General features: G+C 44.2%; 1 protein-coding gene across 2 annotated transcripts in view; it reads right to left on the bottom strand.

Moving 5' to 3' along the window:
• Window positions 1–736: 736 nt before the first annotated feature.
• PNPLA8 (patatin like phospholipase domain containing 8) overlaps window positions 737–14969 on the bottom strand; it is a 73853-nt gene continuing 59620 nt past the window's right edge. For both annotated transcript variants that reach the window (XM_038752885.1, XM_038752884.1), the window contains exons 9-10: window positions 10031–10226; window positions 737–1778 (exon numbers count right to left, since the gene is read on the bottom strand). In XM_038752885.1, coding sequence (XP_038608813.1) covers window positions 1504–1778; window positions 10031–10226 — 471 coding nt within the window. In that variant the 3' untranslated portion in view covers window positions 737–1503. The remainder of the gene's footprint in view (window positions 1779–10030; window positions 10227–14969) is intronic.

Raw genomic sequence — 14969 nt, 5'->3', positions numbered from 1 at the left:
GCTGTGGCAAAAATCACCTAAACCATGCACCGAGATACTTACTGCGGCCATGGCCAGACCACCTAAAACTTGCACCAGGATGATGAGCTGCAGGTTGCTAGACTCCTTGAACTTCTCCAATATGAGATCATCTTCACAAAAAACTACATTAACATAGTATTTGTTGCATGCTTAAGCACTGTACTAAGCCCTGGGATGGATACAAGCAAATTGGGTTGGTCCCACTTGGGGCTCACAGTTTCAACCCCCACTTTACAGATGAGGTAAATGAGGCACAGAGAAGTGAAGTGCCTTGCCCGAGGTCACACAGCAGACAAGTGGCAGAGCTGGGATTAGAACCCAGGGCCTTCTGACTCCCAGGCCAGTCAGTGCTCTGTCCACGATGATGGGAAAACTAGATGGGTAACTACTCTGTGTCAGTGTGTGTGGGGGTGTGGGGGTGTTTTAGTAGGTTAATTATGAAATAAAGCCTTCCATTGTACACACTGGTGGCTTGGTCTCATTTTAGGAACTTGTCGTTCAGCTCCTGAATTTAAAGGAGTAAAGATCCAAGTGCACAGATGACACAGAGAAGAGGGCGGATAAGGGAAATGGGGGTTTAGTCAGGGAAGGCCTCTTGGCAGGATTTTTAGGAGGGCTCTGAAGGTGAGCGAGTGGTGGTCTTAATGTAAAAAAATTAAGGTGGCTTTGTGACAGATTAAAAATTTCATTGCAAAGGAAGATCATACCATGGCACTTTAAGCTTATTGGATATCGTTTATTTATCAGAGGAATATTTGTTTCAATGAAATCAAACGATTATTTACAGAAGTGAATGAGTTAAGGATGACATAAATCTCAAAAAGTTACAAGACAAATTGCTTTGAATTCAGAACAGAACAGAGCGAGCTGTGCTTTTGTAACTTCTTCAACTGAAATTACCCAGGAAAATATTTTTAAAGACAAAGACGTACATTAATGTTACTTCTGTTTACCAAGTGTAAAGCAACAAGCAATTCTGTTGTTATTAGGTTGCTATTTAATTGACAGGTAATTCTAAGTACATAGTTCTTAATGCAGACTAAAAGCCTTTAGTGAACGTTGGGAAAACACCTACTTTTTAACTTTAAGAGATTAACGATCAAATTAACTCAACATGATTATTAAACAATGAAAAAATATACAATGACCTCTGATATTTTAGTGTTTTGCTAGGCAAAATACTAATACATTTAAAAACTTCGAAACAAAACCAATATTTACTAAAACCATCAACTACAAGGGTACTATTCCTAATGCTCATATGACTATTAACACCATTAAAACCTTATTGCAGTAACAGTTATTTATCAATTCACATCTGGCCTTGCTGACTGAACAAATACCTTGTCAAGAAGACTCAAAACCTTCAGCATGGCCCATAATGAAAAAATATTCAAAAGTCAATTTACAGAAACTCTAAATGAATTCTTTATTGAATTAGATGATTTTCGGGTAACGGCTTTATGGGCATGCACTGATGTTTCATAGTTTTGAAATTAATGGAAGGCCTTCGTACATATCAGCTTTTAATTTCAGCCAATCTGCAATTTTCTGCATAGTTGTTTTTTCCTGGGTTAACACTTTGGCCGCTTTTCTCACTTTTTCTTCATTTCTCTCTAAATACCGCATCCCTTCCAACTGTAACTGGTCTAGTTTCTCATTTCGACTTTCATCCAGAGGTATGTCTTCATTCATTACGGGGTTAAACCGAAAATAGGTGTCTGACGGTAAGAGACCATCAAGCATTATATGAACTTCTGTTGAATAAAAAAAGGGAGAATGAAAATGCCAGCTAAGATTTAGTTTTTCCACAGTGACATTCTAGGAAATTTCTGCTTGTACTGAAACTTTTATGGACTGTACTTCAAATCCAAAACGCTTGCTCACTTCCTCCCTCATATTTTCATTATGAATACAAGATGACTTTATGATCCAGTAGGCTAACTAAACCATTGCCACACTGGATAGTCTTTCCCAATGCTTAGTACAGTGCTAGGCACACAGTAAGCACTTAATAAATACATACTATTACTACTACTTCCCTGATGACTTGTCCTCATAGTCCTTACTTCTTAACTGTAAGACCAGTAAATAATAGCAAAAACCATGAACTGTAGGCATTCGGTTTTTATTATTACCACATGCCGTCGAGTCATTTTTGATTCATAGTGATTCTCTGGACGTATTTTCTCCAGAACGTCCTGTCTTCTGCCATAATCTAACCTTCCTAATGGTTCTTCTGTTACCGTTGTTATTGTCTCTATCCATCTAGCTGCTGGTCTGCCTCTTCCACGTTTTTCCTGGACTTCTTCTACCATTAGTGTCTACTCCAGAGAATTAGTCCTCCTAATTGTGTGTCCAAAATGTGCAAATCTAAGTCATTTGGCCTTCCAGAGGCCACTCTAGCTTAATTCGATCCAAAATCCATGTATTCGTTTTTGGGGCAGTCCATGGTATTCAATCATTCATTCATTCAATCATTTATTGAGCGCTTACTGTGTGCAGAGCACTGTACTAAGTGCTTGGAAAGTACAATACAGCAGTAAAGAGAGACAACCCCTGCCCACAGTGGGCTCACAGCCTGGGTGGGGAAGGGGAGAGACGGACATCAATACAAGTAAAGGCATCAATATAACTAAATGGAATTATATATATACCTAAGTGCTGTGGGGCAGGGAGAAGGGGGAAGAGCAGAGAGAGCGAGTCAGGGTGACGTGAGTGGGAGCTGAGGAAAAGGGGGGATTAGTCTGGGAAGGCCTCTTGGAGGAGGTGTGCCTTCAGTAGGACTTTGAAGTGGGGGAGAGTGACTGTCTCCTCACTGTACCTCGCTCTCGCCTGTCCCGCCATCGACCCCCGGCCCACGTCATCCCCCGGGCCTGGAATGCCCTCCCTCTGCCCCTCCGCCAAGCTAGCTCTCTTCCTCCCTTCAAGGCCCTGCTGAGAGCTCACCTCCTCCAGGAGGCCTTCCCAGACTGAGCCCCTTCTTTCCTCTCCCCCTCGTCCCCCTCTCCATCCCCCCGTCTTACCTCCTTCCCTTCCCCACAGCACCTGTATATATGTATATATGGTTGTACATATTTATTACTCTATTTATTTATTTTACTTGTACATTTCTATCCTACTTATTTTATTTTGTTGGTATGTTTGGTTCTGTTCTCTGTCTCCCCCTTTTAGACTGTGAGCCCACTGTTGGGTAGGGACTGTCTCTATGTGATGCCAATTTGTACTTCCCAAGCGCTTAGTACAGTGCTCTGCACATAGTAAGCGCTCAATAAATACGATTGATTGATTGATTGATTGATTTGAGGAGGGCGGGTGTTCTAGGCCAGAGGTGGGACGTGAGCCAGGGGTCGGAAGCAAGACAGGAGAGACCGAGGCACAGTGAGAAGGTTAGCACCAGAGGAGCAAAGTGTGCGGGCTGGGATGTAGAAAGAGAGAAGGGAGGTGAGGTAGGAGGGGGCAAGGGGATAGGGAACTTTAAAGCCAATAGTGAGGAGTTTCTGTCTGATACAGAGGTGGATAGAATAGGCGATTTTTGAGGAGGGGGGTGACGTGCCCTGAATGTTTCTATAGAAAGATAATCTGGGCAGCAGAGTGAAGTATGGACTGAAGTGGGGAGAGGCAGGAGGTTGGGAGGTCAGAAAGGATGCTGATGCAGTAATCCAGTCAGGATAGGATGAGTGACTGTACTAACGTGGTAACGGTTTGGATGGAGAGGAAAGGGCAGATCGTGGCGATGTTGTGAAAATAGGACTGACAGGATTTGGTGACAGTTTGCATATGTGGGTTGAATGAGAGAGCAGAGTCAAGGATGACACCAAGGTTACGGGCCCATGAGATGGGAAGGATGGTTGTGCTGCCTAAAGCGACGGGAAAGTGCAGGAGAGGACAGGGTTTGGGAGGGAAGATAAGGAGCTCTGCTTTGGATATGCTGAGACTGAAGTGGTGGGAGGACATCCAAGTAGAGATGTCTTGAAGGCAGGAGGATGGGAGCTTGGAGAGGGGGAGAGAGAACCAGGAGATGTAGATTTGGGTATCATCTGCACTGAGATGGTAATTGAAGCCGTGGGAGCTAATGAGTTCTCCAAGGGAGTGTCGATGGAGAATAGAAGGGGACTCAAGACTGAACCCCGAGGGACCCCTACACTTTAGGGGATGGGAGGGGGAGGAGGAGCTCACAAAAAAGACTGAGAATGAATGCGCAGAGAGATAAGAAGAGAACCAGGAGAGGACAGAGTCAGTGAAGCAACGTTGGATAACATATCTAGGAGAAGGGGATGGTCCACAGTGTCAAAGGCAGCTGAGGGGTCGAGGAGGATTAGGATGGAGTAGGAGGATTTTGAGGCAGTGAGTGTAGAGTACTCGCTCAAGGAGTTTGGAGAGAAAAGGTAGGAGGGAGATGGGATGATAACTGGAGGGGGTTCTTGGGTCAAGGAAGGGTTTTTTTAGGATGGGGGAGACATGGTAATGTTTGAAGGCCAGGGGAAGAAGCCACTGGAGAGTGAGCAAGGTGTCCACACCCACTGCCTCCTCTTCCTTTCCTCCAGTTCTCTCCTTGACCGTCTCCAATCTGGCTTCTGCTCACTTCACTCCACAGAAACTTCCCTCAAAGGTCACCAATGATCTCCTTCTTGCCAAATCCAATGGCCTCTACTCCATCCTATTCTTCCTTCACCTCTCAGTTGCCTTCTACACTGTGGACCATCCCCAACCCCTGGGAACATTATCCAACCTTGGCTTCACTGACACTATCCTCTCCTGGTTCTCCAATCTCCCTGGCCACTCATTCTCTTTTGCAGGGTGTCAGTCAATCGTATTTTTTGAGCACTTACCGTGTGCAGAGCACTGTACTAAGCTTACGGAGAGTACAATATAACAATAAACACATTCCCTGCCCACAATGAACTTCTGCCTCCCACCATCTACCTGTGAGAATTCCAGAGTTCAGTTCTGCATCCCCTTCTACTCTCCATCTACACCCACTCCCTTGGAGAACTCATTGGCTCCCACAGCTTCAACTACCATCTCTATGCAGATGATACTCAAATCTACAACCCCAGCCCTGATCGCTCTTCTTCGCTACAGTCTCCTATTTCCTCTTGCCTTCAGAACATCTCTAACTGAATGCCCTGCCAACACCTCACTCTAAACATGTCCAAACAAAACTGCTCACCTTCACACCCAAACCCAGTCCTCCCCCTGACTTTCCCATCACTGTAGACAGTACTGCCATCCTTCTAGTCTCACAGGTCTGAAACCTTGGCATTTTTCTTCACTCATATCTCTCACCCAACCCGTATATTCAATCTGTCACAAGAGCCTGTCAGTTTTACTTTCTCAACATCTCAAAATCCACCATTCCCTCTTCATCCAAACCTCTTACTACACTGATCCAAACACTTATCCTATCCCCTTGACTACTGCATCAGCCTCCTCACTGACCTCCCTGCCTCCTCTCTCCCCATACTTCACCCTGCTGCCCAAATCATTTTTCTAAAAAGCAACTCAAGAACCTCTAGTGATTGCCCATCGACTTCCACGTCAAACAGAGACTCCCTACCATCAGCTTTAAAGCACTCAGTCACCTCGCCCCGTCCTATCTTACCTTGCTGATTTCCAACAGCCTGGCACACTCATTTGATCCTCTAATGCCAATCCGCTCACTGTACCTCAGTCTTGTCTATCTCGCTGCCAATCCCTTGTCCATGTCCTCCCTCTGGTCTGGAATTCCTTGCTCCTTTATATCTGACAGACCACCGCTCTCCCCACCTTCAAAGCCTGATTAAAATCACATCTCCTCCAAGGAGCCTTCCCTCATTTTCCCTACTCTATCTTCCTCCTGTAAGCATTTGATAATTACCACACCCTCGGTCCTACAGCAGGTATGTACAATATCCCTAATTTATTTTAATTTCTGTCTCCCCCTCAGGAATGTAAGCTTCTCATGGGCAAGGAACATAGAGAAGCAGCATGGCTCAGTGGAAAGAGCCCGGGCTTGGGAGTCAGAGGTCATGGGTTCGAATCCTGGCTCTGCCACTTGTCAGCTGTGTGACTTTGGGCAAGCCACTTAACTTCACTGTGCCTCAGTTACCTCATCTGTAAAATGGGGATTAAGACTGTGAGCCCCACGTGGCACACCCTGATCGCCTTATATTCCCCCCCAGCACTTAGAATAGTGTTTTGCACATAGTAAGCGCTTAACAAATACCACCATCATTGTTATTATTATTACCAATTCTGTTATAGTATTCTCTCCCAAGCACTTAGTACAGTACTCTGTACACAGTAAGTGTACAACAAATACAACTGATTGACTGACTGATCTGCAGGTTTCAATTCTGGGGATTCTTTTACTGAACTCAAACATGGGCACAGAGAGAGGGAATATCCTGAAACCTCAAAGAACTGGGAGAGAAGATTCTCCATCCTTTAATCCTGAATGGCCATAGGGATTCATTGGGGGGAAAAATTGAAGGCCTGAGATTTTATAGTGAGTCATGTAAGAGTGTGCTTATTTCTGAAATCTACTGAATCTTAAAATAGTACTAGCATTTTGTTTGCAATTAAATTCTATGAAAATGTTGTAACTTTTGAAAGAAGTTAACCATCAACTGCAATGTTTTCCTCCACAATGAATTTATTTACAATATGGTGGGAAGATAAATATATACATACATACATACATATATGTGTGTATATATATGTATTCTAAAAAGTGTCAGAGTGTTGGCAAAATGTATTTTTCTCTGTAATATCCCTGCTAAGCAGAGATATTGTCCCCATTTTTTATAGCTGGAGAAACTGAGGCCTAGAGAGGCTAAGCAACATTCCCTTGATTATCCTGCCAAGCCAGAACCTGGCCAGGTCTTTTGATGCCCACCTCTATGTTGCGATATCGATGTGCTGCCCCACAAAGAGGACTCTAAGACTCCTGGATCGTTCATTTCAAAAGGCAGCCTTTTATATTTATTCCGGTCTAAAATCCTCTGTTCTTCTCTATGCATAATTGCTTGGAGTGTCATTGGCTGCTCCCAGTTAGTCCACATCACAGTGCAGTGCGGCTGGCTGAGCCCTGCCACCTCATATGCTTGGCATCACTACCACTCCCACTGCCTAGGCTGCATGCTACCCAGGTGTTCATTACTTCAAGCTTGCCTTGGGAGCTCTTAAGACCGTACAAGCAGCAGACCTGGAGCAATGCCATTTCTGAGTCAAACTCAAGGTCCAAAATTCTGTCTCTGATAACGGGACCAGGAAACTTGGAAGAACTGTGGGATGGTTGCCCTTCTGGACATTTGTCATGGTCTGGCTAGACGTCCCTAACTTTCTTCCCCCTAACACGGACTGGAGGTCTAGAAGATAATCCAAACTCTATATGAATCTCCTACTATTTTTTTCCTGGGGGAAAGAATTCCGTATGCTTAATGCTGGCCATGTGAAGAATTGTTTATGTCAATTTTGAGCTCAACAACTTCAAGCTTCAATGAGCATTCTCTCACCTAACTCTCTCACTGTGCCTCGATCTCGCCGCCAACCCCTGGCCCACGTCTTACCTCTGGCCTGGAACGCCCTCCCTCCTCAAATCCGTCAAACAATCACTCTTCCCCCATTCAAGGCCCTCCTCCAAGGGGCCTTCCCAGAAAGCCCCGCTTATCCTCAGCTCCCCCTCTTCCGTGTCACCACAACTTGTTCCCTTTGCTCTTCCCCGCCCCTCACCCCACAGCACTTACGTATATACGTATATATCTTTAATTCCATTGATTTATATTGATGCCTGTTTACTTGTATTGATGTCTGTCTTCCCCCACTTCTAGACTGTGAGCCCACTGTGGGCAGGGACTGTCTCTCTTTATTTGCTGTATACTTTCCAAGTGCTTAGTACAGTGCTCTGCACACAGTAAGCGCTCAATAAATACTACTGAATGAATGGATGAATGAATAAATGACAATTCCATGTGCGGCCAGCCTCACCCTTCATGATTTATAGGCTTAAATCTTCTTCCCACTCAGCCTTTGCCTTTCCAAAGAGAAGAGTTCTTTCTCAAGTTTTCTATCTCCATACGGAAGCTTTGCCATTCCTTTGTCCACCAGGACTGCCCTTTTCTGTACCTTCTCAAGCTCTCATATCCTTCGTAATATTCTGTGACCAGGATCCCAGACAGAATTCCTGGTGTGGGCGTACAACTGCTTTATATAGTGGCAACACTGTGCCTTTTATTTTGTTGTCTAAGCCTTTCTTCCTGATGACGCCCCGCAATTAGTTGGCTGCTTTGGCTGCTGCTGTAACACAGCTGACAAGCCATCCTGGGGGCTTGCTTCACCATGACTTTGTAAGAAAGGCTTGCTATTTGAAAATCTAATGGTGATATAGCGTGCCCCTGGATGTTTTAGCGAATGTTTTGTACGATAATTTCAAAAGGAAGTCAGAGACAAAGAAGAAAGGAGAGAGACAGGAGGGAAGTGGAGAAAAATCGAAAGGGAGATGGGGAAGCAGGGACAGAGTTAGAGAGGAACATGGAGAGAACGTGAGAGAGAGGCTGTAAGGAGTTGAAAATATCTACATTTACTGACTGATTTCAACATGCAGGGAAGGTAAACCAAGACTGTAAACCCACTGTGGGAATGGATTGTCTCTCTTTACTGCTGTATTGTACTTTCCAAGCACTTAGTACAGTGCTCCGCACAGAGTAAGCGCTCAATTAATACAACTGAGTGACCGAATGAATAAGATTACCTCACCTAATTAGGTTAAGGTTAGGATACCCAATATCCACTCCAAGTGCCAATCATTGTTTCTAAATCTACGTTTTACTCTCTAGATCTTCCCAGAGCATCTACTTAGGAAAAATAACCCCTCTCTTGATTCCTGTACGCTGAATAAACAATGCCCAAAATAGGATCACCTAATAGTGGAATTTTGATGCATGCAGATCAGTGCTTTTCCTACTGTTTAGGTAGAATTATCATATGTGTAGAAATGAGCAAAATTCATCTTATTCAGATTCACTGACCCTGAATTAGTGATATTTACTACTTTACCAGATGTGATTATGATCTTTCCCCAAATTGCAGTTATGTACATTTTTAAATATCAACTGTCACCCAAGCATTCCTCACCTCTTCCAAACTAGGCATCCAGGTTTATGCCAAGATTTTTCATATACACCTACATACATTGATGGGATTTCACAAACAAAAGCATAATCTTAGAATACGGAGATGTATTCTCCGGAATGTTTAAACTGAGGCTGATCCACTTGCATCATCATTGGTATTTTTAGATCTGTACAATGAAAGACTCTGTAATTACAATGTGTATCAATCCCATATCCCAGTTGGTTGTTACAGCCTTCAGGAACAATGGGAGCTGAATATAAGCAGGATCCTGGGAGTTTAAAGGCAGTAATACAAATCTGAATTCTAAAACATATCAAGCAACTGAATTTAAATCTCTGTATTTATCCCAGGGCTACTGCTGTACTTAATGAAGGCCGAATTTTATTATTCTTTTCTACTGAGTTAGCTGACCAAATAAAGTCTTCTCCTACTTTCCTTCAATTACCTGATTTTTGAACTTGTAAACTGTGACTAGGTCAGTGCAGCAGGACGTAATCAAGTAGCTTAAGAGCTGCATAATTAAAACCTGAACAGAAACTTAAAAGGTTCTAGGAGCCAGGTTTCATATTATGAGATTTAAAAGTACCTAAAAGGGAAAACCAACAGAGTTTGGGGACTCGAAGAATCCCAAGAGAGAGGAAAAGTGAGGGGTGGCCTTGGAATTTGGTGAGGGAAGAGAGAGAATGACCAAGACTGATGAGAATCCAAAATTTTAAATGCTTGGATCAAAATAATAGTTACCTCATAAGAACAGATAATCCCTACTACAGATATTCTGTTTGCAAGCCACTATGGTCTTTCAGTTTCATCCACTGAAGTACCCAGGTCCCTTGACAACAACATTTAAACCGCACGATAATGTTTTAGGAATAAAAAGACCACGAGGACCAACCTTCTGTATCGGTGGCACTGCTGATAACGTGCGTCAGTTTGGTTTTTAAACTTGTGTATGTCACATTGGTTTTTCTGTCACCTTCATAACGCCCTGTGCCCAAGGACACGATACACTGTAACGGGACATCCGGCCAAAGACATTTGCACTCATGCATCGCTAAGGCAGCAGGGTTATTCAGAAGCAAGCCTCCATCCTGTGAATTCAAGGAAGAAAACACAAAATAGATTTTTAAAAACTGGAATGATTTGCTGTGTGGATTTGGATTTCAGGCAAACAGAGTGAACTTTTCAGATGCATATCCTTCGAGCGGGTTCCTCACTGATTACAGCCACCAAAATTAAAGTCCATTTTCATTTAAGGGGAAATTTCTTTGCAGCAGCTGCAAAAGAAAAATAAGTGATGTGAAAACTATTGGCCCGATGAGAAAGGTTTCTTAATAAGCTTTCATTTCTGTATAACAAAAGTCTTTTGAAAGCTTCCTGGACAATTTTGCATATTTTCCTCAAAGCTACTGAAATAAACAGGACTCCTCTTTAAGGACACATTCTCCTCTTCATGGCTAAATTAGAATCCGTCAAAATCGGACACAAGAGAACTGTTATTCTACCATAAAATTACATTTTAAAACACTAAAAAAGGGACTGCCTTCAAGTGAATTAAAATCAAATTTCATTGGGCATTTTAAAAATTTTATCATGTCTATTACACCGTCCAGTATAAACAACTCCGAGCAGGAAATATTGTAATGCATTTTTTAAACAATTCACAGATCTCGGTGCTGCTTATGCTTGCGCAAACCAGCTGTACGTCATCTTAGCTTCCAACTGAAATTCTCAAAAAAGGCAGCCCCCAAAGGAGGGCTCAACTAGTGTTACTGATATCTCTCAATCACACCTGCATATTCTGACCATCACCAAATCCAACATCTCTAGAATCTGCCCCTTCTCCTCCATCCAAATTGCACTTATAACTACTGCATCAGCCTCCTCGCTAGCCTCCCTTCCTTCCTTTCTCTCCCTTCTCCAGCCCATACTTCATTCTGCTGCCCACATCGTTTTTCCAGAAAAAATGTTCAGCCCACATCTCCACTCCTCAAAACCCTCCAATGACTGCCCATCTATCTCCTCACCTAACAGCAAGTCCTTGGCAATGGCTTTACGGCACTCAATCAGCTCTCCCCATCCTTTATTCTTGGTAAGCCTCGCTGATCCACTACAACCCACCCCATGGACCTAACTCCTCTAACGACAACCTACTCTCTATACCTTGATCTTGTCTGTCTCACCACCGACCCCGTGCCCACCTCCTCCCTTTGGCCTGGAATTCCCTCCCATTTATTCATTCATTCAATCGTATTAAGTGAGCGCTTACTGTGTGCAAAGCACTGTACTACGCGCTTGGGAAAGTACAGACATATTCCTGTCCCCAACGAGCTCACAGTCTAGAGGACAGTCCACCACTCTCCCTACCTTCAAACCCCCCCTAAAACCACATGTCCTCCAAGAGGCCTCTATTTGCCCTGACTTCTGCATCGCCTATGCGCTAAACCACGAACCTGGGAGTCAGAAGGTCATGGATTCGAATCCTTGCTCTGCCACTTGTCTGCTGTGTGACTTTGGGCAAGTCATTTCACTTCCCTGTGCCTCAGTTACCTCATCTGTAAAATGGGGATTACAGCTGTGAGCCCCACATGAGACAGGGCCTGGGGCCAACCCAATTTGCTGTATCCATCCCAGTGCTTACTACAGTGCCTGGCACATAGTAAGCACTTAATAAATAATAATAATAATGATGATGGCATTTGTTAAGCACTTACTACGGGCAAAGCACTGTTCTAAGCGCTGGGGGGGATACAAGGTGATCAGGTTGTCCCACGAGGGGCTCACAGTCTTAATCCCCATTTTACAGATGAGGGAACTGAGGCACAGAGAAGTTAAGTGACTTGCCCAAAGCCGCACAGCTGACAGGTGGCGGAAGCAGGATCAGAACCCATGACCTCTGGTTCCCAAGCCCGTGCTCTTTCCACTGAGCCACGCTGCTTCTCTACAAAATACCACAACTGTTATTATTATTACTAGTATCATCTGTATCCCTTAAGCTCTTGAGATTCACCCCACCTGAAGCTGCCCAGCACTTACGTACATCTCCTTTTACTCTGCCACTTCCCCTATGTGTAATTTATTTTAATGTTTGCCTCCCCAATAAGACTGTAAACTCCTTGAGGGAAATGGGGGGTGTCGACCAACTACATTGTACTCTCCCAAGTGCGCAGTACAGTGCTCTGCACCTAGTAAGCGTACAATAAGTACCATCAATTGATTGTTTGGAACTGGTTATAGATATAGGTGTTCTTTCTTCGTACTAGAAGAAAGCCCCACTAATGGTGAAATTCACTTACGGGTGTGTGAGTGTGTTTGCCGCTGAAGAGAATGATAAGGACCTACAGACCTGGCTAACACAATGCCCACCGAAAGTCTGTCCTTGAGGGGATGTCATGTTTGATGGTTGCGATGTTGGGCACTGGTTTGCTTTTTCAGTCATTCATTCAATTGCATTTATTGAGTGCTTACTGTATGCAAAGCACTGAACTAAGCGCTTGGGAGAGTACAATTCAATGACAAACAGACACAGTCCCTGCCCAAACTGAGCTCGCAGTCTAGAGGGAACTCCGTCTCTCACTCCTTATGGAGCTTTTGCTCAAAAAGAACCACTGGTTTCTTGACTATGGTGCCCCTTGCTGGTCTTTCTGCGGCAACCAATTCCCAGTTTTCAGCGGTGATTCAGCATTGCTTTTTTTTACCATTTCCTTAAAATGTGTCCCTGTCCTCCTGGGATTTGGTTTCCCGATTTCAGCTGAACAACCAGCGGCTGTTAGGGTATCCTGCTGTCATTTATTCTACGCGTGTCTCAATCCAGTGCAGCAGTGTGATGCTGGGAGACTGACTTCATTCTAGGACTTCAGCGCTGTGACCCGGCCTGCCATCTGATGCTGAGCACAGCACGTAAACAAAGCTGACGGCCCGACTCAAGGAGTTGAAAATTGCTTCGGTGTGTAGTCCAAGTCCTGTCACCACAGAGAAGGTCGGGCAGCTCTACGGCTCTGTAGACCTCAGGTTTAGCCTGAAGTCCAATACCACAATGCAGACACACTGTGTTTGAATGCCTCCCAAACGACGTGCTGCCCTTTAGTTTTCTATTTCCGTATCTCTCACTTCAGCATTGATCAGCACGCTGCCTCGGTAACAGATTCTTGGACGGCACTCGGCTTGCTAATGCCAGTTTATGGTGCTGGCGGATATATCACCTTGCTTGTGTAGAACTACCAGCTCAAAATGCCTGGCTAACTCAGCAAAGCAGGTTATAATCACTTGTGGGTCTTTTTGGAGGGCGTACTCCTCAAGGGCTACCCATGATGGAAAGCTCTATGCTGAAGCATCAAAGTCGACTCACCTGTGCCGGACAGCAGCGGCATGGGAAAGAGTCAAAGGTGAATGATCAAGGGATCAAAACACTGATCAAAGACGAAGGCAGAGACTCACGTTTTTACTGCCCGGAAGAAGGCAGTGGTAAACCACGTCCACATCTCTGCCAAGAAAACTCTATGGATACACATCCCAGAACGACTTTATGACACAGATGAGACTTTCTGAAGAGGGAGTCGCTATGGGTCGGAAATGACTCGACGGTACTTGAGAAAAACAGAAGAAAAACTCAAGGACTGTCACCTGCATTGAAGAACTGTCCCCTGGACTTTAGATATTTGAAGCTTGTTACGTTAGAAGGGTTTGCCAGAGGTTCAGATGCTTAGCTGAAGACCTGTGTCTGGTTCTCTTGTTGCACCTTCCAGGGGAAACTTCCAGGAGTGGGATTAGGCCCAGTCCACATTTTTGCTGTCCACCTCTAGTAACAGGGAAGGGATCAGACTGGGCAACCCTTGGCCTTGACCTGAACAGTTATGCTGTAATTAAGTAACCTTGGAACTGTAAATCGCTGCTCAGGGCAGCCAATGCACTAATTAATTTCTGCCAATTAACTTCAAATGCTTTTGCACAATCTAATTATAAATATGGAGAAGTCTGCTACTCCTGTGGGGGCAGGCTCCTGCTGGGAGAAGAGTTGCTCTGGGAGCAGAGGTTTCACAGAGACTGAATTGTGCTTCAAATAGGCTCTATATAGCACAAACCCGTTAGTACAACACATTCTGCCCCACAATGTACCTCCACTTCTTCTGTACATATAACACTAATTGTGGCATTTGTTACGTACTTGCTATACATAAAATATTGTGCTAAGATCCGGGATAGACACAAGTTAATCTGGGGAGACTCAGTCCCTGTCCAATCTGGAGCTCACAGTCTAAGTAGGAGGGGGGACAGGCATTGCATTCCCATTTAAAAGATGAGAAAAGAGAGGCAGAGACAAGTTGATGAGCACGGACTAGAACCCAGGTCCTTTGACTGCCAGGCCCCAGGCTCTTTCCACCACGCTTCGAATGTTTTTGTACAGTTGTCCTTCATATTCCAAGATGAGGCTACTTATTGTGAGACCTTATTCATGAAAGCAAGTGGGGTTCAAGAAATCAATGTGTGACTCTCTTTGCACTGCCTGCATTCAGTCATTCACTCATTCAATCGTATTTATTGAGCACTTACTGTGTGCAGAGCACTGTACTAAGCACTTGGGAAGTACAAGTTGGCAACATATAGAGACGGTCCCTGCATCCCATCACCAATTAATTTTCAACATCCCAAGTCATGTCACCCCAACAGCCAACCTGGGCACTGATGTATTTAATGCTACCTTTCCCATTTATGTATGTACCATAATTGCTCTCCTTTTTTGCTCAATTTTAACAACCCCCAAACTGGAGAGAGGCTACTATGTGGGAAATTAATTAGAAGAATAAGGGGAGCAAGACAAAAAAAAAGAGGAGATC

The sequence above is a fragment of the Tachyglossus aculeatus genome, chromosome 10, assembly GCF_015852505.1.
Source record: "Tachyglossus aculeatus isolate mTacAcu1 chromosome 10, mTacAcu1.pri, whole genome shotgun sequence".
NCBI lineage: Eukaryota > Metazoa > Chordata > Mammalia > Monotremata > Tachyglossidae > Tachyglossus > Tachyglossus aculeatus.
This window is presented reverse-complemented; position numbering and strand designations above follow the sequence as displayed.